Source organism: Cydia amplana, chromosome 19, assembly GCF_948474715.1.
Source record: "Cydia amplana chromosome 19, ilCydAmpl1.1, whole genome shotgun sequence".
In the NCBI taxonomy this organism is placed as follows: Eukaryota; Metazoa; Arthropoda; class Insecta; order Lepidoptera; family Tortricidae; genus Cydia; species Cydia amplana.
In genome coordinates, this window is record NC_086087.1 from 10,149,433 (window position 1) to 10,176,066 (window position 26,634).

The 26,634-nt window shown below is 35.4% G+C and overlaps 1 protein-coding gene across 1 annotated transcript in view; it reads left to right on the forward strand.

Moving 5' to 3' along the window:
* Positions 1-26,634, forward strand: part of LOC134656879 (LIM/homeobox protein Lhx1) — an 80,711-nt gene that overhangs the window by 34,270 nt on the left and 19,807 nt on the right. Inside the window, 2 exon segments of the mRNA XM_063512417.1 lie at positions 12,616-12,773; positions 13,946-14,164. Of these exon segments, the coding sequence (XP_063368487.1) occupies positions 12,616-12,773; positions 13,946-14,164 (377 nt within the window).

Genomic DNA, 26,634 nt, shown 5'->3' on the forward strand with positions numbered 1-26,634 from the left:
TTTAATCGACGTTTCGTATTGTTCATTTGCTGACAGCCAGCAACAAACGGTATACTTCCGCATTGCTGCACCGAACAAAATATCCGATCCCACTCATACTACTTTTTTATAACACGGTATTTTAAATAAACTTACTCAGCGATGTGTCATCTGTCTTACTTAACGAGTTATTTAGGTCATACTAGAGACCTTGAACCATGGAATCAACTCCTAAATCGCGAACAAAAGTATTTCAGTGTAAACGGTGCGTCGCCGCCTTACAATCTGTAATTGAAGTATCTGATCAATAATCACAATGCTTGCCTGTTAACACGATTCAAAACCATTAAATTTAGAAATGACCTCTGTCCAAGGTTGCCGAAACCCGTGAACGTTCTCAAGCTACCGGTCCAGACCTCCCCGTTTTTATAGTTTTCAAATGTTTACTGCCTCCAGTAAATCATTATTTTCTGCGAACCGCCCATTCTTCGCGAATCGGACACAGGAATGCTATCCAGTGATGATGTTCATTTGTGCTTTAATCGCGTTTCGCCGAATTCAGATTAACGTCTCGCCTCATCACAGATAGACCTTGTTTTGGTCCGTTTTTCAACCGTGTATGTAAATAAAGGGGAACAATAAAGCCGCGATAATATTAATAACACCGATAAAAAATAAAAAAGCATATTCAAAAATCGAACGCGGGAACGAAACATGTATAGACAATAATGGAAAGGAACAAAGAGGTAAAAAAACGGGAAGAAACCTGTCGACGCCATGTTGTGTGGCGCTCGGCCTTCACGCCTCAGCCGCCGAAGATTATCTTTTGAAAAAAGAACCGAACGGCAGGCGCTCCGATCGTCAACAAAAGTCTTATACGCGTGTTCATTTCATGGATTTATCGCCTTTCATTGCTACTGATTAAGGATTACATTCGGCCGTAGAGGCGCCTACTTGATTTGTTTTCCGTCGGTGTCGAGAAAGAGCATCGTCACCGCGCCTGCGCCTCTCTGATGACCTGTCAATTCCGTCGTGTACGTCGGCCGTCGAACAAAAAAGTGACATTAGAGTGGCCATCTATTATTTTGACTTTATGTGGGGAGATGAAGCTGAGATTGATCGTGTTTGGCCCGGCCTTTTTAATTATATCGCATTCACTTGTTGAATGACTTCTACTGTTCGGTAGATGCAGCTAGTTAATGCCTTGTACAGGTTTGTAGACACAATTTCTTTTATAAGAAGTATATCTCGCGATCTCATCATCATCAAGTTTAAATGAAATTTTAATCACGTCAGAGAACAAAATAATAATGCAAATAACTGATTAACATACATGAAAGCGTTTGTTATATTAGCTGTCAAGGTAGAGGCTCCATTTGGAAACTTAAAATATAAAAATTATAAAAAAAAATGGAAGCTAAAATATTAACTTCAACAGAAAGTAACATTTCCCAGATTTTTTTATTGTGCCAGTACAAGACGAAAAAGTGCAGTTTACGGCGTTTTATGTCGATAAAGTCTACTTTTGCACCATAATTCCTTAGGAGCCTTGGATCATTTTAAGAAGGAGAGCCACCAATATTTTAAATACTAAGCTAAATCATCCTGGAACTTCCTCCAGACAGCAAACAGTGAACTTAATTCAAACTCATTTCCTTGCCTCAAATATTTATTCTACGCGTAATCTCCACTGTTTTATAAGATTCTTGGCGCATACGTTTTTCGCATAAAGCGCGCGCGCACATCAGCGCGCGCGCACATCAGCGCGCGATTCGCGCCGTGTGTCACGGCGCGCGCGTCTCCTCGCTCATTGTGCAGCGATTTCATACGCCCGTAAATGCTTCATTACTCCTGGTTATTATTATGTGACAACTTGTTGTAGGCTTTATGGTATTAAGCTACTTAGGGCCACTTGCGCCATTCACTAACCCAGGGCCAACCGGTTAAACCTGGAGTTACCATGATTACCAGTACAATTTGACACTGGGTTAACGGTTTAACCGGTGAAGCCCGGGTTAGTGAGTAGGTGCAAGTAGCACTTAGGGACTCGAGATACATTTAAGTGGACCTATTTGGGCTATTTGTTTAGATTAATATGGCGTTTGTAAAATATGTAACATGGTTTTATCATGTGTAAAGGGAGAAATTTTATGATTTTCTTTAAGCTACTAATGAGTTTCTTGTAATTTCAATTTCAATTTTGAACTAATTCAACAGAAAATTAACAGCTGTAAATATTACCTTATTTAATTTCTCGTTATCTAACTAATTTTAAGCTTAGTTAGGTTAGGTACTTTTAATTACATACCCACACCACGCCATCATACAATCATGTCACAAAATGGATTAAAAAGCATCCAAAAAAAAGCTCTACAAATTGATCTGCACAATTTTTTTTCTCTTAACAATAAAGGTGTATTTTGAATACGTCCACTAAGTACCTAAGTTACTTCTCTTGATTGTATTTACCGACATCAGTAAGGCATATAATGCTCAGGTAAAGATGGTACCAATCAAAAATCCCCAACTTTCACATAATCAACACACACATAAATAAATAAAGCCACCGCACACGCACCGGCGCGGGCGCAATCTCGGAGGGTCACGATCTGCGGTCACGGCGCCGCTCGTACCAACACGGTACGAGCGGCGCACTCTGGAATTGATAGCTGTTTTGATGTTGTTGTTCTTTTCACGTTTACATACAAGGCGTTCTACAGATCGTACAAGACGTTCTACAGAACGTCTGGGCTGGGAACGTGTGGGCCCCTGGTCGCTCATAAAACTCGATACCTATCGGGTTGCCTACATTTTAAAATTATTTAGCACATCTTACCGGTTTCAAAACAAATTAGGTCAGGCTTATCCAAATCCAAGGGACTTTACGGCCAGCCAGGCAGCCACTGTTACGTAAATAAAATGATATCAGTTTCAAGACACCTATCATAATGATTCTTATTATTTAACCGACGCTAATTATACTCGCTATCAAACTTACCTATATTAAATTCTGTCTAAGTAGTATGTAAGTCAACCAGACCACATCACACATGGAAAAATGTTACATTGGCCTTTCTTTACTCTTCTTACTTAGTTCTATTCAATCAATAACCTATTTGTCATACCCAAAAAAATAATTATCCCGCACCCAATTCTTCACCGCGATGTATATGGCTGCCTAATTTGTCTGCTTTCGCGCCATTGTGTTTAGAATGTTAGATCATTTTGTCTATGGTTAGATCAATATGGCGTCCCTAATGGCGGTTAGACGCTGACATATTGCTGTTCGACTGTTGAATAAATGTTATTTATGTTGTTTTCTTTGTTTAAGTTTGTCTTTGTATGGAATTAAGGAGCCGGTGCTTGCCGGGTCGCTTCGCTGACCTGCTGTAGTATATCATTATGGTGTTATTGAATAAATAATGTTGTGTCGATGCTTGTAGTAGGTTTGAAGATTTAATATCGGGGGTATGATCGTTATTTGCCACTGTACGTGTTTAGACTTACTAGTATGCTGTAGGAAAAGTATTAGCTTATTTGTGAATAAAATTGATAATTGAAATTAGAATTTAGAATCGGTCGAAGCAAACTTTGCACCGACTTGAATAAAACAGAGTGTGGGGTGTCATATTTTGACATTACACATTGTCATTGAAAATGCCATGCAGAGTTAGCTTGGTCTAACTCTATTTAGAATTGTAAAAAAAAACCGCCCAAGTGCGAGTCGGACTCGCGCACGGAGGGTTCCGCACCTTCAACAAAAAATAGAGCAAAAAAATCGTGTTTGTTGTATGGGAGCCCCCCTTAAATATTAATTTTATTTCATTTTTAGTATTTGTTGTTATAGCGGCAACAGAGATACATCATTTGTGAAAATTTCAAATGTCTAGCTATCGCGGTTCATGAGATACAGCCTGGTGACAGACGGACGGACGGACGGACAGCGAAGTCTTAGTAATAGGGTCCCGTTTTTTACCCTTTGGGTACGGTACCTTAAAAACGATTTTACGTTACTTTCGTAGTTCGTTTTTTTATTTGAAAGCTTGAACCTCGTAAATGATCCCATGGAAGTAGGTATATTGCTGATATTGATTCCTTACTATATGTTCCTATATATTTAAGTAGGTAGCTGTATTATTTCCTATTTAAATTGTACCGTGTCGGTATAAGTATAAAATAGTATAGGTAGTGTATTTCTTCACAACATAACATTGGCTTTTTATTCCTTCATATCATTCTAACAAAAACTACAATCAACTCCTTATTCTTGACTCCCAAAACAGCCTTTTGTGCGTTTTTTCCCATACAAAATATAACGGCTACCTCAAAAACTCACATACTCTCGTACATAACCTCAAAAAGCAAGTCACGAATCAGACGACTGCAAAGTGGCAAGTCATGCCGACTGCGTTTTGTGGTAGCAAAAAAGTCGGCTCGTTGTAAGTCGGCTTTGGGGTTGTGTTGTGGGACTTGTGGGGAAGTCTTTTGATAATTAACTGTTAAATGATTCGGTTTTATTAAATACTTAGCATAGGCCTGGTGTTTTAGTGAACAAAGTTTGATCTAAGTAAATATCAATTTAAGCAAGTAATGGTCTTGTAAAAAATTTAAATAAGGAAGCTCAAATAATTAAAAAAAAAAACCGGAAGGAGGAAGGAAGCATTTTACTTACAACTTTAATTATACGAAAATTGGAAACTGGTACGTTCATTAAAAAAATTATAACTTAAAATTAAAAATTGTCGAGAATTTAAAGAATAATTCAAGTTAAAATCCTTACATTAAACTTTTGTTTCAAAATATTTTTTTCAAAGGCATTTTACTGGAACTCTCTCTTAATCAGATTATATTGAGAGTTGAGGCTATCCCGTAAAAAATATTTCTATCAAAACGGTTTCAACATCGAGTTGCCCGAAACTGAAAAAAAAAGCATTTTCACCAGCCCAAAGCACCGTCTGTCGTTCTATACACTACTTTCACATACACCGATCTTTCGCACGCACGCTCTCCGCGCACATCGATAAAAGAAGGCGTGACCGTCGCCACCGCTTTCACCAATCACAACCCGCCGTTCCATGTGTGCGTACGGTACCCTTCGATGTGTGCTCAGACACCGGCCCAGTGTGCGTGACTCCACGTCTATATGAGCACCGTATATATGAAGCGGCTACCAACTCCACAAAGGTTCCCATATCTTTTATGTTCTTAGATCCTTATCTTTCGGTTTCTTATTTTACTTTTAAGATGGTGGTCTCAAATTAACGGTCGGCCCCATAAACACGCAATAACAAACTTTAATATGCTTGTAATACAAAATAATCACTGATTTTTATTACTTTTTCAGTGCTAATAGGTTGTTAGAGATGTTGAGATAGTGGTAATATTTTGGTGGAATTATTCATGAATCGCGCTGATTGAATTGTTAATAGCTCTTGAGTGTCCATTTGCATTATCTTGGACCTAAAGAGATGGCAGAGATTATCTCAATGTTATAGTTAACTTGCCGTTAGGTTAATGAGCCTAGAGCTTTTATTTCATTCCTTTTCAATAAAATTTCAGTGTGTATACTGACTGCGAACCCCCCACTATTTTCTAGTATGAGTAGGTATAGCATGACACTCCAATTCCAAAATTTATTTATAAAATTACAACTTTGCACGTCATAATAATTACAGTACCTGTACCTACTGCAGTATTCCATGGGTTAACTTCATTGATAGGTCATTTGTTGTAGGTATGTTATTCATTAAAAATGTTTATGTCAGAAGGATTTGTGTAGGTACCTACTTAGAACTTCATCTGAGATACACACATGATAGTAAAAAGGTAACAATTAAAAAAATTATGTTTTATACTAATTCACCCAACTAGAACTGTAAACAAATCTCACGTTTAAGCCGCAGAAAACGTGACGGATAAAAGGAATTAAATATTTTCCTCTACTGCATTGGCAAGTAAATCACGAAAAAATTAACAAAATTTTGGCAATAAGTACCTAAATCATGAAAAAAATTAGCAAAATATTCAAAGAAGGTACCATCGCCCACACTGTTAACTGTACATTGGACCTTTTTGTAATAAGGTCCACCGATGTAAGTACAAGTTAGGAGAGTTGCTGTTTGTACCAGGTACAAATGTTTCCTACATATCTATTGATGTAAAGGTACATACGAACAACTTCATTAAAGAAACACACACGAAATGGAAAATAAATAGGTAGTAATCGTTCCGTATAAAGAAGCCACAAACATCGTTTTGAACCCAGATCAAAGTCTCGTTTCGCGTTTGAATTGAAAATTCGACAATAAAAGGACCGTTTTCCCGCCAAAATTCGATTAGGGACTACGGCCGGGACAAAGGAAGTCGTTTATTTGGGGGCGGTTTAAAATTGATTTTAAAATTGGGGCGTGCGTTCGCTGGTGCCAACTGCAATGCCATGAAATATCGTTCGATTTTCGAATTCTGTACGGATATGATGGTCGTTCTTGTCTACGTGACAGCGTGATAAAACGGTGTCCGTCACTTTCTTTCCCACGGTGTTAAACAGTGACAGTTATTTTATCACGTGGATAAAGATGGATAAAGCTATCCATAATAGGCTGGCTGGACATTTTTTAGGAAGCTTTCGGTACCTAACTCACCGACAGCAATGTTCGCGATTAAATCAGAACGAAGACAAGTAATGTGGATCTAGTTAATATTTTTATCAATGAATAAGGAGTTTTCTTTTAATTAAAAATGGGCTTACTCATGGCCACAGACTAGCCGAGGCGAAGACGTGGCCTACGATAGAGCGAGTCTGCCCAGATGGTGCCTGTTCACCCTTGATTTGAAGGTTGCCGAAGGAAGTTGTTTTGAATCTTGATTTTGTGAATTCTGAATTTATCTGGAATAACTTCTAAATCTAGGTTGGTTAACTTTACAAAAAAAAAAAACATTTTTAAAGGTCCCGATTCTGGCCAATAAACCATGTTTAGGTAATAATATCGAAAAGAAATCTTGTAGGTTTGTGAATCAAAAACATTTTCTTATACCTGCAAGCAAGCTTGACACAAAACTTAAGCGTTTTATTTTAACCAATAAAAATTAAAACCAACCCATCAATGTTTGCAAATACTCTGTCTGTTTATCTACCACACCGATCTTCCACTTGAGCTAAGTGTAGTGTTTACCGACGGCGGAACAGGGCCCTGAGGGCCCTCGGCCGCGGACGCTTGCTCTCGAGGGCCTGGGCAAACTTGCCTGTGAGAAAAACGAAGTTTTAGGGTTTACAAGTAATTGTAGTGTTATGATGTCGATCATGGCATAGGTTACTTGACTAGAACAAACAGCCATATTCGAACTTTAAGATACGTCAAATATTATAAATATAGAAACGACATGGATCGGATATGTCAGTGTCAAATAAGTGTCAAAAGTTCTCAAACAAAAACTTGACACTTGTTTGACACTGTCATATCCGATCCACATCGTTTCTATATCTAATATTTGACGTACCTATCTTAAAGTTCGAATATGGCTGAAAGTCAGCGTCATTAAATTATAAATGTAATATTTTCATAGAAATCAGACATTAATGATGACATCGCCACACTTTGTCATTGCAAATGCGATGCAGAGTTAGCTTGGTCCATCTCTAGGTCTTTTTCAGGTCTCCAAATGTTATTTAATAAAAGCTCTACCTACCATATGCACACTTATAAAAGACCTAACTACATATTTTTTACTGAATAATTTGATAAGCATGAAGCATATTCAGCGTTATGAAAACCACTTACCTAATTACAAGTAGAAATATGATAGATACATAGATAAGTAGGTACCTATACCTACTAGGTACTTATTCGGCAATTCTCTACAGTAGAATTCAGTTCAGCAACACTAACCATCCTGTGTCCTTAAAAACGGCCATGATTTTTGAAATTAATTTTCTTGACATTTTCACGACACAGTCGCCCATACCATTCACCTACATGCACCATGTTTTTGACACTATTACGTAACAAATTAGACACAAACATATTTACAAATTACAATAACCTTCAATAGCCATAATTTCCACAACAATCGCTTGTGGCAGAGGCAGACTAAGCTATTTCGGGCTAAGCTATTTGCAATGTCGAAGTGTTGCAATCTCAATTTTCTATGAAAATTTGACATTTATTAATAACAATGTTCAACTTCTTTATATCCTAGAGACTGTGCGGAAAGAGATGAGTCGTGAAATCTATGGGGCCCAATACATTTCACGACTCTTCTCTTTCCGCACAGACTCTAGTCGGTGGAATGTTTGCTAAGCAAACATTCCAAAAAAACATTTTGATCCTAGAGTCCGTGTAAGCAAACTTTGCTTACACGGACTCTAGGATCAAAATGTTTTTTTTTGGCAAAAGTCATTTCTGCGTCTGACATTAGCCGTACACCAGCCAGCCACAAATATGAATAACGGAATACCAGAGCATATTAATCTTGCGCTGACTTGCGTGTTTCCCGCAAGTCATCGGGGGGAAACAGGCCAAATTAGGCGGCGCGATAAAAAGATTTCCGAAAACATAATGACGTTACGCTACGAAGCTACTAACCTCTTGACTATTCTAATAGAACAGCGACTCACTTGTCGAACTGGCCGTCATTTTAATGTTCATGCTTTAAGAAAAAAAATAGGCTCACTGCTGATATTTTGGCAAAAACGAAGCAGCATATGAGATTTCAAGCTTACCGACATGTGAAACGCTTAGAAATCTTCTGGTAGTAGGTACTAGGTACAGAGTGCCTAGCCAAGGTGAAAATCGCTGGCGTTACGACAACGAAACGCTTTGTCTCTCTATCACTCTTCCAAATTAGTGTGACAGTGACAGTTGCGTTTCGTTCTACCTATCTAATAATCCGTTTTAATTTCGTGCTGATTGTAGTTAAACCTTCAATGCTTGAATGGTTCCTACCTATCTAAACCTACTTTATTAAATAAATAAATAAAAACCTATTAAAAATCTGCATAATTTGAATTTCAGTATGTTAATCTTCAAGTCTTCTCTCAAAAATTGAGTACCTATACAATAGCGTCATAACTCACATTACTGGCTGAAAGTTAGCCTTAACAACCCTAACTTCATTTAAAAACGTTCCAACGATATTCCAAATTCAAATTTGAATAAATAAATTGTCGGAGCTCGTAGGGTTGTCAGTTGTTCGCATATCGGCGCTCGGACAAGCTCATCGCGCCGTGTCAGATGTTGGCGTAGCCGCGGGCTGTGCCGGTATGGCTAAAAAAAATTTACATATGTAGGCTCGTGAATTTTGATTAGATTCTCGAATGTTAGGATGCTGTAAGAAAATTTTATTATAATTCAGTGCCAAAGGGTAGAACTTTACGTGCTTGTGTAAACTATTGCGTATATCGTCCAACGTCATTCATTCTTTCGTGAACATTGGTATGATAAAAAAAGTCCGTTTTGCATTAGTATATATAGGCAAATATACCTACAGTCACCTGCAAGAAAAGTCTGGACATCGACAGGACTGGGTCAATTGAGTCAAGATAATGCAAAATATTGAAATTTCAAGAAACTTTTTGGCAACATTTTTTTCTATCTAAATATTAGTTTGGGTTATAGGTACTATGTAATGAATAATGATAGGTATAGCTAATAGACAGCCAGCTGTGCCCTCTCCGGGCCGCAAATATTTTATATCTGCGACCCCAGTGTTTGTCGAGGGTAAACGGTTTTCGCGCCCCTACTACGAGTACGTGCCTAACTTCGAGTTTGGCTGGAGGCGTTTTTAAAATAAAACATTTCCATTATCTGGCCAGTTAGTTTGATATTGAAAATAACAGGCATAAAGTCCATCTAAGCTACCTCTGCGCCGACTTTGATAGAACAAAGTGCGGATTGTCATTACGCCTTACAAACGGCATAGGTATACCTAAATATTAGGAGGCCATTTTACACGGATCGACCGTAGTACTAGAGGACTAGGCGACGATATGACATACCTATATGTATAGATACTCATAAATAAATACATGGTCTGACTCTAGAGAATACAAAGAAGTAAAAGTATATCTAAGTAATAAAATTGCCGCCGATTTAAATATTTAATCTTTGGTGCTTTAATCTTTGAGATCTCCGAACTAGGAAAAGTTTCTGCCTTGATAGAAAGAAATAATGTTCTTAGATTTTCAAAAAGGTAGCCCCGACTTTCCTATACCTAACTTGTTTGTTATGTGATATTCAGGCATCGGAGTTTTTGTCGCATGGTAAGACTAATAGCAAGCTATGGAGTCGACATTTGCCATAAATGTAAACTCTTATTCATACTCATACTCATGATTAATTTTATTTAATATGAGAACAGATTACTAAATAGTTACTACGTATATAAGTTTAATTTATTTTAATTTATTAAACCTCATTTGTTGCAATAAATGTATGTTTCAATTGGACGAGTTGTACTTCACAACTCAAGCACACTATAGCAGATTTTTCATAGTCATATTGTAAATCGTTGTATGGCTCTATCCATGCCAAAATTGCAGCTATTTCTGGGTTAGGCATAATAATTAATTATGGAATATTTCACAACGTATTTACCACTTACAGATATAAATAACTACTACGTTTGCAATCACCAGTGATTGACACATGACAAATACTAATCAATTTTATCAGCGGTCAGTACCTACATGACATTAGGTCTTTCGCAGCGATGTAGTTTGTATAGTTGTATGTTAAAATAGTTGAAGTTATGAATTCATAATGTAATAGAAAAATATTTTTTTATATAATTCGACTAAGATAATATACACGACCGACCGCTCTAAAGGCATTTTAAGATAAATTAAATAAATGAGTATGAGTATGAATAAGAGTTTACATTTATGGCAAATGTCGACTCCATAGCTTGCTATTAGTCTTACCATGCGACAAAAACTCCGATGCCTGGTGATATTAATACTACCTTAGTCATCAACCTATCCTCAATTTTCAAACCCTTGGTGAGAAATGGTTAACATTTTTTTAAATCTGTTTAGACGACAACGGTTTCACTCACTTGAAATTTTAGTCGCTATTGGCGACATGTTTCGGGCCCGTTGTCGCCTAAACAGTTTAGAATATGTCCCACGAGAGTTTAATCTCGATTTTACATTTTCTTGTAGAATTTATTAAGAGATTTTTTACGTCTACTTATTCCTAAAAGTAGGGGCCACTAGCATTACTTTAAAAACCCCAACACAGAATAGCTCATCACTGTGTTTCATTCCTGTCAGTTGTATCTTTTTTCATCTGAGCCGACTCGATATAGGTAAGTAATTGTTTTTGCGGCTAATTCCTCCCCGTCTTTGGGGTGCAGAAATTGCATTTTTATTTAGTTTAGCCGGGGCACGCGATTACTTTTTGATAGGTTCAATCCAATTGTAAAAGGGTGCTGGTTATGAGAGCAGTTAGGTTTATGATTGGAAAATAATGTCGTTAAAGTTTATATTATATTATATTGTATGTTTTCTCGGAATATAATTTTAGGAATATACAGTATGCACTCAGGTAAAATTTACCAACAACATTTTAATATTACACCTAGACTGTAATTGGTTGACATACTGCACTATAGAATAATACTGTTTATATCTACACTTTGTTTTGTATGCAAATTCTATACAAAATTACGACTCATTTTCATTAACCTTGGCAGGTGCTACGAATTCCATGTGCTACAAATATGTGTTTATACTTTTTTATCGTAAACACACTCGTATAGTACCTATGACTACTTGTAAGTACTTATATTTTAAAACGAACGTACTTCAGACCTCACGTGTTAATTGAAGTGCCAATACCAGACCCGCCTTCGTCACCGCAAACTATACACAAAATGTACATGTGAGCATGACTACAATGTTCAATGCGGTATGACAAAATAATAATTTTGCAGCATAATAAATATTTTGCAGATCAAACATGGTGCGTTTTTATTTTTATCATTTATCGCCGTGGATAAGACTTAAGTCACATTCTTAAAAGTAAATATAGCTGGTCAAGCAGATATTGTCAGTAGATAAATGCGGCGAAAAATGTAGGCGCGAAGGGATATCGTCCCATAGAACATTTGAATTTCGCGCCTTTTTTTACTGACAAGATTTGCTTGACCAGCTATATGTATGTAAGTGCGAGTATGGTTGACGTTTATTCGTCAGTTTTCGACCCTTACACGACTATACTTAAATATAGCTTTAATATACCTTACAATAAGGGCTAATATTAATTACAATTGCAAGTGTAGATAATTTTTTCACAGTCTTATCTGAATTTATTGCCGAACTGGGTATGATTTTTAAAGTAAAATCTGTGCGGAACGAAAAGAGTCGTAGAATGTATGGGACCCCTAACATTCCACGACTCTTCTCTTTCCGCGCAACTCTACCTAGATCTACGGCAATGGTCTTCTCTAGGTATATGACAGATTTTCTTGACCATAGACAGGTATGCTTAATCGCAGTCTATTTGGCCATAGACGTATTGGACGCGGCCATAGACATTCTGGCTCTGAATTTAAATGTGATGTGCCATGATCATGATCGTTTTTTCAGTTTCATTAAAGTTATGATACTTAGTTAACAAATCCTTTCCATTGTTCCAGCGGACTCGCTTCTAGGCTCAGGTTCAGATGACGAAGAGGAAGACGAATCCCGCGCTGCGAACAACTCAAGTAGTCCGGCGCATGCGCCGCACCCGGCGCTGCATTCTGAGCTCTCGCATAACGGAGACGCGAAACCGCACGAAGATTCGGAGGACCAGGTGGGTACTATGAGTGTTGCTGGGATTTCAACTTGTTCTCACTCTTTCTGACAAACACCAGCCACAGTTATAGAACTTATAGACAAGGACAAACGTATTAAGTAAGAAGTAAAATCCCGCGCAGCGAACAACTCAAGCAGTCGGCGTATGCGCCGCACCCGGCGCTGCATTCTGAGCTCTCGCATAACGGGGACGCGAAACCGCATGAAGACTCGGAGGACCAGGTGGGTACTATGAGTGTTGCTGGGATTTCAACTTGTTCTGACTCTTTCTGACAAACACCAGCCACAGTTATAGAACTTATAGACAAGGACAAACGTATTAAGTAAGAAGTAAAATCCCGCGCAGCGAACTACTCAAGCAGTCGGCGTATGCGCCGCACCCGGCGCTGCATTCTGAGCTCTCGCATAACGCGGATGAGAAACCGCATGAAGACTCGGAGGACCAGGTGGGTACTATGAGTGTTGCTGGCATGGTTGAAGGAAATTATACTCTGTCTCGTTTTGACAAACAGAAGTCAAAGTGATAGACAGGGACAAACGTATTTTAAGTAAGAGGAGGATGAACGAGTCAAGCCGTCCGGTGCACGCGTCGCACCCACCGCTGCATTCCGAGCTCTGGCATAACGGAGATGGGAAACCGCATAACTCGGAGGGCCAGGTGTGTTGTTGGCATCTCTACGTGTTTTGTCTCTTTCTGACAAACACCAGTCACAGTGACAGACAAGGACAAACGTATTAAGTAAGTAGTAAAATCCCGCGCAGCGAACAACTCGACTCAACTCACAACCACTCAACCACAAATGTTTTATGCCGGTCTGCCTCAAATTTACCTTAAGAGTATTTGGGTTAATCAACTTTTTCTTGTCACACGTTGCTATGGTTACGGTCTCCTGAGTCACTCTTAAAATTCTAGCTTTTTCGTATTTAAATGAACCAAACTTGCATTTTATGGTAGTTATAAGACCTTTCCATACTGAGCATGTTAGTAGAACATGGTACAGCAGTTCTTCTAACAATCTATGCTACTATTGTCTCCTCGCTGATGGGACAGAATAACAATAAGAAATAGTTGATTGACCCATTTATAAGCTTAACATACCTCCACCATTTCTTCCAAACCTGCCCAGCACCCGACCACATAGTCGCATTCAGTTGTTTCTCTTCTCCCAGGGTTCCCTGGACGGTGACCCGGAGACCAGGGACTCTCAGGCCGAGAACAAGTCTCCGGACGACGGGAACGGAGGCTCCAAGCGGAGGGGCCCGAGAACGACGATCAAGGCCAAGCAGCTGGAGATCTTGAAGTCGGCGTTCTCGCAGACGCCGAAACCGACGAGGCATATAAGGGAACAGCTGGCGAAAGAGACTGGGCTTCCGATGAGGGTTATACAGGTCAGTTTATTAATAGAATAGAATAGTTTTTTAGTTAGAATAGTTTCAGAAAAGAGCTTTTTCTTCCCTGCTAGGAGGAATCAAAGTGGCACTTTTCCTCCCTGCTAGGAGGGATCAAAGTAACACTTTTCTGTTCTAGCACACTATTTTTACATTTTTTTGCACATTATTTTTTTAGCTTAAATAATCTGTTTAAGCATCAGATTGTGTCAACTCTAAGGTTTTTTTATTTTCCTCATAGTTGATGTGAAAAGCAGTATGTGTCACACGGTATCAAAATTATTTCGTCTTGGGCGTTAACACTTGAATCCCTCATTACGCTCAGGATTCTACTTTAGAATCCATCGCTTCATTCAAGAATCAATGTACGCCCTTGACGGAAATATATCATTTTGATCCCTTGTAACCAGGGACCGGAACCGGTTACCTTAACCGGGGTTTTTCATAGGGTTATTTTAGAAGTGGTTATAAAAACCCCTACCATAACGGTAACCGTCTGATAAGGTAACACTTTGATTCGGTAACCGTATCAGATCGAGTTAACCCCTGTTACCGGTAACCGAAATAAAAACCCAGTCGATTCTGTTACCTCATAATAAGGTTTTGAACCAGTTCAAACGATTGTAATCTTTACGCAGACTTAAATTCAACTTATTATTGAATAACCGTGGTTGGCATGGGCGGTCTATGAAGCCTCAGCACAAACAAGTTTTTTTGCCGGTAACTTCGCTTATTGTCAATACAAACAATATTGCACTTTGAGTCCTTAAGCTAAAGTTGAAAACATAAGTGAGCGATTACAGTATTATTTTGGAGCGACAGCAGCAGCGTGCTTATTCCTTTGTTTATCTTTATACCTGTGTGTTCCTATTGTTGTGTTTCGGAGCAATTCTAGTTTAGAAATGTTTAGAAAAGGGGTTGCAAGTAAACAACATCCTATCCTAGTAATATCTGCTATTATTTACATAGTTATATTTTATGCTACTTAGATTATTATTTGTATTTTCGGGTTCACAGTTGGTATGTACCTACAGATTAAAGACTGATTTAAAGAAAATTTTTTACCTAACTAGTAATTTTACTGGTACATAGTTAGGTATAATTTATCTTTAGATTCCAGAGAATAGAGATAGAGTGATTAAAAAAAATCACTTTGTGATAAAGATACATGCGCTAGTGGATTGTGGTAGATATTTTACCATTGTTAACAAATGACATATGTACTAGTTATTACGAGCTTATTTTATAATAAGCAATTAAAGTCTATTCTTTATCCGGTAGACTAAAATGACATTTCACAGTATGAAATGAAATGACACATGATGTTCATTCATACTATGAAATGTCATTTTAGTCTACCGAATAAAAAAATAGACTTTAGTTTAACATGTTTTCATATGCGGTGAGTTTGTATGAGCTAAAAGCCGTAATTTACCTTGTACCGCTTAATGCAGCGATCAGAAAATATATATCTATAGCAGTGATAAATAAACTTATTTTAATACTTCAAATCTTTCATTAATACCAGAATTCATTATATTTATTGGGTATAGAACATTGGTAGGTGAAATAGTTTTGATTAAATTAAATAGATACATACATACTTAGTAAGCAGTGTTGGTCATTCAAGAATAAAATCATTATTTAAATAAGAATTCCTAAGAATAAAATCATGTTGATTTTATTCCCGTCAAAATTATTTAAATAAATTTGATCAGAAATAATTAGTATGTGAAAAAACTGAATAAGAATAATTCTTAATCAAATAAATGTAATCCCATAAAAAACATTACATGTAAAAAGGTGCAAGTCTCGCAACGCTTTTACTACAAAAAAGTTTTGAGATGTAATGTGAAACCAAGTCGGTTATTTTAATCAGTGCCAGGGGGTGTTAAAACCGTATCAATAAGATATCTTTAATTTGTAATACGTATAATGACTTGCCCATCGCACGGCTGCATAATGGCAAAAGGATCATCGTCACCTATTAAAAATAATTCTAATTGAACATAACGCTAGCGCTAATTGCAGTTTGAGCATTACACATATTTACGAGTACGGTACGAGTAAAGCATTATGTGCGATTGCCAAGTCATTATATGTATTACAAATTAAAGATATCTTATTGATACGGTTTTAATACCCCCTGGCACTGATTGAAATAACCGACTTGGTTTCACATTACATCTCAAAACTTTTTTGTAGTAAAAGCGTTGCGAGACTAGCACCTTTTTACATGTAATGTTTTTTTAAGGGATCTCATCTCTTTTTGTAGGCAGTCCTTCTTTTCGGGTACTCATACCCATACTATGTATACACATATCATAACTAAATATATCTTCATTTATGAACTGCAACAGTAAATTTGTAATATCATATATTTATATGGGATTACAAACTTACTTATGCAGTTCTTAGATCTTTAAAACGTGAGTGATATTGCAATATTTTTAGGTGTACCCTTTATGTGGCCATTAAACCCTAACTCTGTACCAAATTTCAGCTCTCTGAGTTTATGTGAAGTACTAGTTCTATTCTGATGATCATGAGTGAATGAGTGTCATAAATGCGAAACTTTGCTTTCGCTTAACTTCGGAACTAAATGACCTACAGACTTGAAATTGGATTTTAAGTATGTGATTATAGCTTACTGGATGACGAAAATTTCTGCGTTCTGGTCTTATCCAGAGGTTCTCAAATAGGGGCCTGAAAATGCGGCGAAATGGTTCCAGTAAAGGATGGTACGGCAGTGTTTGCTTCGCGCTCGACTTGGCGGGGGCACTGCCGTGCCCCAAGATCATGATTTTATATTCTAAATAATATTCCTGGATTAAACATGCAGTCTGGGTGCCGTATAGGCGTTACGTATAGATAGAAGTAAATTAGACAAGAAACTACTATGTTTCTTGTCTAATTTATACCTGATTTTATGCAATAAAATCTTACAAATTTAATTTACTGCCGCATAGTCTTGGTATTGGACGATACCCGTATTTCTTTTAATGTGATCTAAATCATCAGGTACAATTCAGCTGCTATGAATAAAAAAAACCGGCCATGTGCGAGTCTGACTAGCGCAGGAAGGGTTCCGCACCATTACGCAAAAACCAGCAAAAAAATAACGTTTGTTGTATGGGAGCCCCACTTAGATATTTATTATATGCTGTTTTTAGTATAATAAATAAAATAAATAAAATAAATAAAATAAATAAAATAAATAAAATAAATAAAATAAATAAAATAAATAAAATAAATAAAATAAATAAAATAAATAAAATAAATAAAATAAATAAAATAAATAAAATAAATAAAATAAATAAAATAAATAAAATAAATAAAATAAATAAAATAAATAAAATAAATAAAATAAATAAAATAAATAAAATAAATAAAATAAATAAAATAAATAAAATAAATAAAATAAATAAAATAAATAAAATAAATAAAATAAATAAAATAAATAAAATAAATAAAATAAATAAAATAAATAAAATAAATAAAATAAATAAAATAAATAAAATAAATAAAATAAATAAAATAAATAAAATAAATAAAATAAATAAAATAAATAAAATAAATAAAATAAATAAAATAAATAAAATAAATAAAATAAATAAAATAAATAAAATTAATAAAATAAATAAAATTAATAAAATTAATAAAATTAATAAAATTAATAAAATAAATAAAATTAATAAAATAAATAAAATTAATAAAATAAATAAAATTAATAAAATAAATAAAATTAATAAAATTAATAAAATTAATAAAATTAATAAAATAAATAAAATAAATAAAATTAATAAAATTAATAAAATTAATAAAATTAATAAAATTAATAAAATTAATAAAATTAATAAAATTAATAAAATTAATAAAATTAATAAAATTAATAAAATTAATAAAATAAATAAAATTAATAAAATTAATAAAATTAATAAAATAAATAAAATTAATAAAATTAATAAAATTAATAAAATTAATAAAATTAATAAAATTAATAAAATTAATAAAATTAATAAAATTAATAAAATTAATAAAATTAATAAAATTAATAAAATTAATAAAATTAATAAAATTAATAAAATTAATAAAATTAATAAAATTAATAAAATTAATAAAATTAATAAAATTAATAAAATTAATAAAATTAATAAAATTAATACAATAAATAAAATTAATACAATAAATAAAATTAATACAATAAATAAAATTAATACAATAAATAAAATTAATACAATAAATAAAATTAATACAATAAATACAATAAATACAATAAATACAATAAATACAATAAATACAATAAATACAATAAATACAATAAATACAATAAATACAATAAATACAATAAATACAATAAATACAATAAATACAATAAATACAATAAATACAATAAATACAATAAATACAATAAATACAATAAATACAATAAATACAATAAATACAATAAATACAATAAATACAATAAATACAATAAATACAATAAATACAATAAATACAATAAATACAATAAATACAATAAATAAAATTAATAAAATTAACAAAATTAATAACAAATAAAATAAATGAAATAAGTAAAATAAACAAAATAAAAAAATAAACAAAATAAAAAAATAAACAAAATAAGTAAAATAAACAAAAACATTAAAATAAGCAAAATTAAGAAAATTGACAAAAATAACAAAATAAACTATTATAAAATAGTTAATTTATTATTAACAATTTTTCTTAGTATTTGACTGACGGCACATCACTAAATACGAATGTAGCAAACCAATAAGCAACCGATAATAAAGGTTACCATAACTGAATAAAAACCGGTTAAAAACCCCTAACAAAAACCCTAACGCGATGGGGTTTTGAGATTAACTCGGTTAACGGTTAAGGTTACCGTTTCAATAAGCTTACCGTTACAATCAGGTAACAGTATGATAGGGTTACCGAATGATAAGGTAACCGAATTGATTGGGTTACCGAATGGATAGGATTAAGCGTAAAGAGGGGTTTTCCGGTCCTTGCTTGTAACACAAACTACTATTATTCGTAAACACACAGACAATACACATAATTACACAAAAAGAAAATAGTGAAAATAAAGTGTCACGTAATGGCCCCATCTCAGCATGTTGCTGGCGACTTCCAGCAGCGCTGGTCTAATACAGGTTGATTTTCCCTTTGGACGTCACGCTTATCGTGAGCGGCGCGTCATTGTGAACTTTGTTGCAATGCATGAAGGTTGATATAATTAAATAAAAGAAAGTTCCTAATTCAAAACCACAAAAATTGACTTGGATCTTACGAGGATAAAGTACATATTTGCATGAAAATAAAAACACTGTCCCTAATAGGAGGGTTAACACTCAAATGTCAATTATACAGAGTTGAAAGCGCTCAATCGACTCCGATCGAGTACAAAGTCATCAATTCGACTGCTTTGTGAATTGAAAGTACTGTAGGTGCACGGCCGTTTATACAGGTCTTGAATAGGTATTCAATCGAATATAACAAGTTCTACTGTTACATACTTAGTCTTCGTTGGAATGTGACAGCGTAGGAAAGAACCGTTACCTTTTATAGAAGGTGAGTATTTTTCTTTCGGCGCGGGTCTTTTGAAAAATCTTCTTGGTTGCACGTCTTGATCTTGATGTTTACCCTCATATAAACGTAGCGTTTTCCTCTCTAGAACTCTGTATATCGACATATACCATATACCCAATGATTTATTATATTATATAGGTATATCATTGTAAAGTCTATTTTTTTATTCGGTAGACTTTAGTAACCACATACTATGCCCCTTCGTCTAAATTACGTAGGTATCCCAATCGCTAAAAAACCGGCAAAGTGCGAGTCGGACTCGCGCACGGAGGGTTCCGCACCATCAACAAAAAATAGAGCAAAACAAGCAAAAAAAAACAAGCAAAAAAACGGTCACCCATCCAAGTACTGACCCCGCCCGACGTTGCTTAACTTCGGTCAAAAATCACGTTTGTTGTATGGGAGCCCCACTTAAATCTTTATTTTATTCTGTTTTTAGTATTTGTTGTTATAGCGGCAACAGAAATACATCATCTGTGAAAATTTCAACTGTCTAGCTATCACGGTTCGTGAGATACAGCCTGGTGACAGACGGACGGACGGACGGACGGACAGCGGAGTCTTAGTAATAGGGTCCCGTTTTTTAACCCTTTGGGTACGGAACCCTAAAAATGACATAAACACTAAATCAAATACTTTAGAACTGTAACAAATGGCGAGCACTCAATCACGGCGTTCGCAAATTGAATATCGCAGACGTGACAAATATCCTTATTAACGAACGCACCCGACTCGCAAGTTTTGAGCGCAACTTTATTTACGGCGGCGTTTGTCGAATGTCTCATTTTGAAATTGGAATTTTCTTAACGGAATTAGCTGTCATTTTCTACTTATAGGGTGGTTAATGATTCAATTTTGAGGGATTGTCTGAATTAGATGTAGGCTCAACGCTTGGCAAAATAAAGGTTATTTGATTAGCAAATTGACATCTTACATAGCTTTATTTCAGCAAATATACTTACCTGCCTCATAATCACGAGAAAAATACAATAATGTTAATAAATATTTGTCATTCAAAAACATCTATAAAAGTCTATTTTAAACGTAAATAAACTTAAAATGTACCTACACAAAATTACCTTTCACCGCACCAACTGGAAAAGGCTCTCTTGATTGTTCAAAAACTGATGGCAAAGTTGCATTGAGTTGCATGTGAGGCAAAGTAATCAAATGTAATCAACTAATTTTGAGTTGTTTTCTTATGTTTGCTGGTAGAATTGACTTTTAAATGATGAACAATTATGTGTTTCACTCGGGGCCAAATTTTGTTAAACCCTCGTGCTTTGAAACCCTCGCAACGCTCAAGATTCCATATTTCGAACCACTCGCTACGCTCGTGGATCAGTTTTGGTATCTTGAGCGTTGCGAGGGCTTAACAAAATTTGCCCCCGAGTGAAACACACTAAATGCAACTTTGCACACTTTTGTCATTTTCGATCTGTCTTTTTGATTATGCTCCCACACTAAACAACACATAGGTATTTTTAAAAGTTACCTTTCAATTTCCCTATAAAACTTTCAAAACTTCATCAAAACATCTCTACCTATGCACATGGAAGCCGATTCACCACGGCACCAGATGTCTCGGGAGCCTGTCCGTCACGGTTTTTGCTCCTTCCTCTTTGTTTCAGTTTTTGTCAGTGAGGAAAAAATACGTTTTACTTGAGTGTTTGTAAACGTAGGCGGTAACAGCTACAACTTGAGTAATTCATTTCGTTGAGGGTAGGAGGAAATCTTGTTCGTTTAGAGAAACAATACAATAGGAAATATTGAGAACGGTAGCCAAGTAAGTACATTCGAATATGTATTTACTTTATAATAAATTTACTGTGGTTCCCTATATGAGCTTGAAATTATGGAATACGTGAGTGACAACATTAAATTTATTGCCATTCGTGCCTCTTTCTTTTCTTTTAATAAGTTATCTTTACGATCCCTGTGGAAAATTTTCCCGAATATTTAGGACAGCATAACGTGTGCAGTGACCCCTAGTTCTTATACGATCGTGGAACATACCATAAATGACTTTATGGGATATAATATTTTATTTTCTAACCTAAGTAATATTTTATGACCTAGTATAATGTGAAAAATAATTGCATACGCAAATAAAATATGGAAATCGCAACATAAAACTGTGCAAGGAAAGCAAATTACTAAAAGAAAACCATAGCAAAACAGCATAGCCAATATAGCCATGAAACAACCAAGAAAAAAGTTTATTGTAACCGATACCAACATTTAGCACCCACAAACCAAAGACAAATATTGTTCATCCAATAATGTCAAGTATGTTAAGTGGATTCATAAACAACTTTTTTCTTTTTTTACCGTCATCCGTCAAGTCTCGCCAGATCGCGCGTGTCAAATGCTTCTGCCACCACATGTGGGTCTAGAAAAACCACAATAAAATATTACTAGTGACACGCAATAATGAACCTTCTCTCGTAGATATTAAGGATATTGTGACAATCATATGTTAGTGGTTTTGCTGTAGGTAACTGTAAAAGTTTTTCTGGTGTAATCCGGTGTTAACTGGTAAGTACCGGTCTGACGCGTTTGAAGGTGCCGCGTATCGAGGTGGGAATCGATTTGGCATAGGTATTTAGCTGTCATTGACAAATTTAAGCTTCCTTTGGCGGGCCGCGTATGAGGATAACTTCTGTAACGGTACCGTAGAAACGTGCAAACTTGCAACGTTAAGACGTACAAAGTTAACAAACAGACTTTTATCTTAGCTACGCCTCAAATCCGTTCTCTCCTATGCCAAAAAGAATATCTATTACAGCCAAGCCAATACGAATCATCTTTTTATTTTGTTATTTGCATTGTGACTCATTCTAGATAATGTTGCTGGTGTTGCTACATAATTTTTGGATACTTCCAACCATCGTTAACAAAACCTGCCTTGTACAATATTTTCATTATGTATCTATAATATCCTGTAGTAAACAAAACTAATTAAACCTTACGTCACGAACGTAAACAGAAGCTGAAAATAAAACTATTACTTCCAAACGAAGCAGGAAGATGTCAAAATAGCAACACGACACGACGCGCCGTCGCCCGACCGCGAAGCGACAAAAAGTCTAAGATATTTTAATAAGTTCATATATCGTAATTTCTCCGCGTGACGGCCCTGTCGACGAGCGGCGATCCCTTATTGGCTCATATTTTAATTTGACGGCTTGCGGAATGCGGTGTTAGTGACAGGACAGGGTTGTCAGTCTTAGAAATTTTGCCGCGCATATTTTTCTTCTTTTAAAGTTTTTACTAAGACTTTTAACAACACCGACTTATATTATTAATGAGAGTAGTTGGATTTACTCATTTATTTTGTTGCTACTTTTTGCATATGTTTATATTTTATTGTGTAAGTAAATAAATAGTAAAGTTAGTAGTGTATTATTTAATAAGACGTCATAATATACATTTATATAGATTAATGTAAAATAATTTATATTGTAATTAATTATTATGAAATCAACAAAACTAAATGAATGTAACTGCCTACCTAAATCACACTTACCTGTAATGTAGGTAAGATACAAAAACATGTACTTCAAATGGCGGTTTATTTCTTTTCGATGGCTCTATAAAATGGTTAAAAATAAGTTACAAGTATTAATCGACATACAACGACTGGTACTTTATTTAAAAACGATCAATCAAAACGAGGGAAGCGTTTCATGTCATTTGTCATTTCCTTCAAAATTCCCTCCAACTTAAGGGTAACCACCTGTTTGGTACGAGGGGTGTTCAAAATATTCTCGGTATGAGAATGAAAACAAACAAGTACGAAAAGTTTGATATTTTTATTTTTCAATATACTCCCCCCCTATGTTCATACACTTAAAAGATCGATCAATTATTTTTTTTAATCCCTCGTAAAAATATTTTTTATCTTTCGTGTAAAAATGCTCCTCCACTGCCGCCTTCAATGCTTCATCGTCAGAAAATTTATTTCCACGCAGATCCTTTTTAAGATTGGGGAGCAAAAAGAAGTCGCTGGGGGCTAAGTCCGGACTATACGATGGGTGAGTAACAGTTTTAAACCCACATTCAACAATAGCTGCCTTGGCAATATGAGCAGTATGGACGGGGGCGTTGTCATGCAGAAGCAGAATACCTTTGGTTAACTTTCCTCGCCTCTTTTCTTTAATTACATCCTTTAATTGACGTAGAATGTTAGCGTAGTACTGTCCTGTGATATTTACACCTTTTTCTTTATAATCGATTAGTAATACTCCTTCACAATCCCAAAATATCGTGGCCATGACCTTGCCAGCTGAAGGGATGACCTTGAACTTCTTGGGATGAGCTGAACCCTTAATGTGCCACTGCATGGACTCTTGTTTACTCTCTGGGTCATAATGATGAACCCAGGTTTCATCTCCAGTAACTATTCTTTGCAGCACCTCATCAGGATTTTCACCGCACAGGTCAATAAAATCGGAACAACAAGCTACACGCATGTCTTTTTGAAGCCGAGTCAGCATTCGCGGAACCCATCTTGCACTTACTTTTGACATATTAAGATGGTCATGTATAATATCATATACGGTACCAATAGAGAGATTGGTTACTTGTGCTATAGATTTTACCTTCACTCGACCATCTTCCAATATAAGTTTTTCCACTTTATCAATATTTTCTTGTGAAGTAGCTACTACAGGCCGGCCAGGTCTAGGGTCATCTTCAATACTCTCCCTTCCGCGTTTAAACTCGCTTGACCACTTTTGAATGGTAGATAAAGAAGGAGCAGACTCACGGTAAACACAATCCATTTCCTCTTTTATGGTTTTTTGATTTTTACCCTGTTTTGTCAAGAATTTTATCACGCATCGATGTTCTAATTTAGTTAACATTGTCAATTCGCACATGATGTTCATGTTTGTTCAGCAATTGCAGAAAAACAAAAGACCATCTTGGTTCGAATTATACTTTTTTTTAATGTCAATGAATAAACCTTAGCGGCCAGTAACGAAAGAAATTTTAGAAGAGGTCGTAAGATATCAATACCGAGAATATTTTGAACGCCCCTCGTAGCACAATGGTGGGTAATAAACTAATGCGGTCAAGTGGGAGTCGGACTTAAGATTCGAGGGTACCGGTGAACTTATTGTACCCCGCCGCACATTATTTGTTAGTGAAAATATATAAATTTGTTTAAATTCTTAATTCCTAAAGGCTAGCAATCACTGGTTTCTATGTATTATCAGTGTATCGAGTTATGGTCAGACAAAGTTATTAGTGTCACTATTTCAAGGAATCATCATATAGGTAAAGCTAACATTACTTAATTCAAGCGATTGTAATTTTTTTACATATTTTTGTCGTGACGATGAATATTAATTTATAAATATAACCGACTTTTTATTTGAACAATGGAGATACAAATCTTAGAAAAAAGTCTCACAGCTGGACAGTATATAAGTAGGTATAGACTCCGGTATTGGGTTCTGGGACCTACGCAACTCTAAAAAATAGCTTGATAAAAATATATTTACCGTTAATGAATTCATAACGATTATTTTCCGTCGTAGTGTCATCAGCGTAGTTACAATTTACAAATTACCTTATTACTCAAGGAATATTCAGGGCTCGTAGGAAATTTGCATTTTTAATAGAGTGCGTAAACATTCATCAACTTTAATTAGGCGATAGTTGTTGCTATAAAGTAAGTGATAAATTGATGTCGTTTTAATTATGATAATATAGTCTTATATAAATATTGTCTCTTTTTTGCTTTATTAAACTCTAGTTTTGGAGTTACAAATATCACCATTCATTATTAAATTTTTTAACATTCCTTGAGATGTAAAACCATGTTCAACTTTTATTAACACACGATTTAAAACGTGTACCTACTAGCAACTTTTACGTTGATTACGTCTGGCCACACACTTTTATCCCTAGATAACGGAGAAAAATAAAAGATTAATTAAGTTTCTATACGTTTTTTTCACTGACGTAGGTACCTAAATCGATGATCAGACAATATATCCATATGATCACCGCAAAAAACTTCTCACACGAAGTATCTTTTTAGGGTTCCGTACCCAAAGGGTAAAAAACGGGACCCTATTACTAAGACTTCGCTATCCGTCCGTCCGTGGGTCCATCCCGTCCGTCGGTCCGTCCGTCCGTCCGTCTGTCACCAGGCTGTATCTCATGAATCGCGACAGTTGAAATTTTCACAAAGGATGTATCTCTGTTGCCGCTATAACATCAAATACTAAAAATAAAATAAATAAATATTTAAGGGGGGCTCCCATACAACAAACACGATTTTTTTTGCTCTATTTTTTGTTGATGGTGCGGCACCCTCCGTGCGCGAGTCCGACTCGCACTTGGCTGGTTTTTTATGATAACCGCACCTAACGGTATAAACAATAGCTCAAACTACCGAAAACTTGAGGAAGCTCATGTCACCGCTTGATTGATGTCCGATAAAAAGTTAAAAACTCGACACGTTATTATGTCACAGTCTGGCTTTGATTAATGTGTGTGTGGCTGCTTTAATGCTCTATGGTTCAAGTCTATAGCCATTAGTCTATGGGGAATAGTTTAATCGCTGGCTGAGAAGTGATCGTTGAAAAGAAGCACTTGTAATTTAACGACTGTATTGGGTTATAACCGCGAAAATCTAAATTCGCAAATTGCGGGCATCTTTCTCTGTCACTCTAATTACGCCTTCGTTGGAGTAAAAGAGAAAGATCCCGCAATTTGCGAATTTCGGTTTTCGCTGTAGGCCCCCTGGTATTTACTATTTATACAATGGGTCCATAGTGTTTTGATCCAGAAACGTAAATGAGGCCTACATTTGTAATACGGTTGTCCACTTTCCTCTTAAAACCCGTTGAAATATG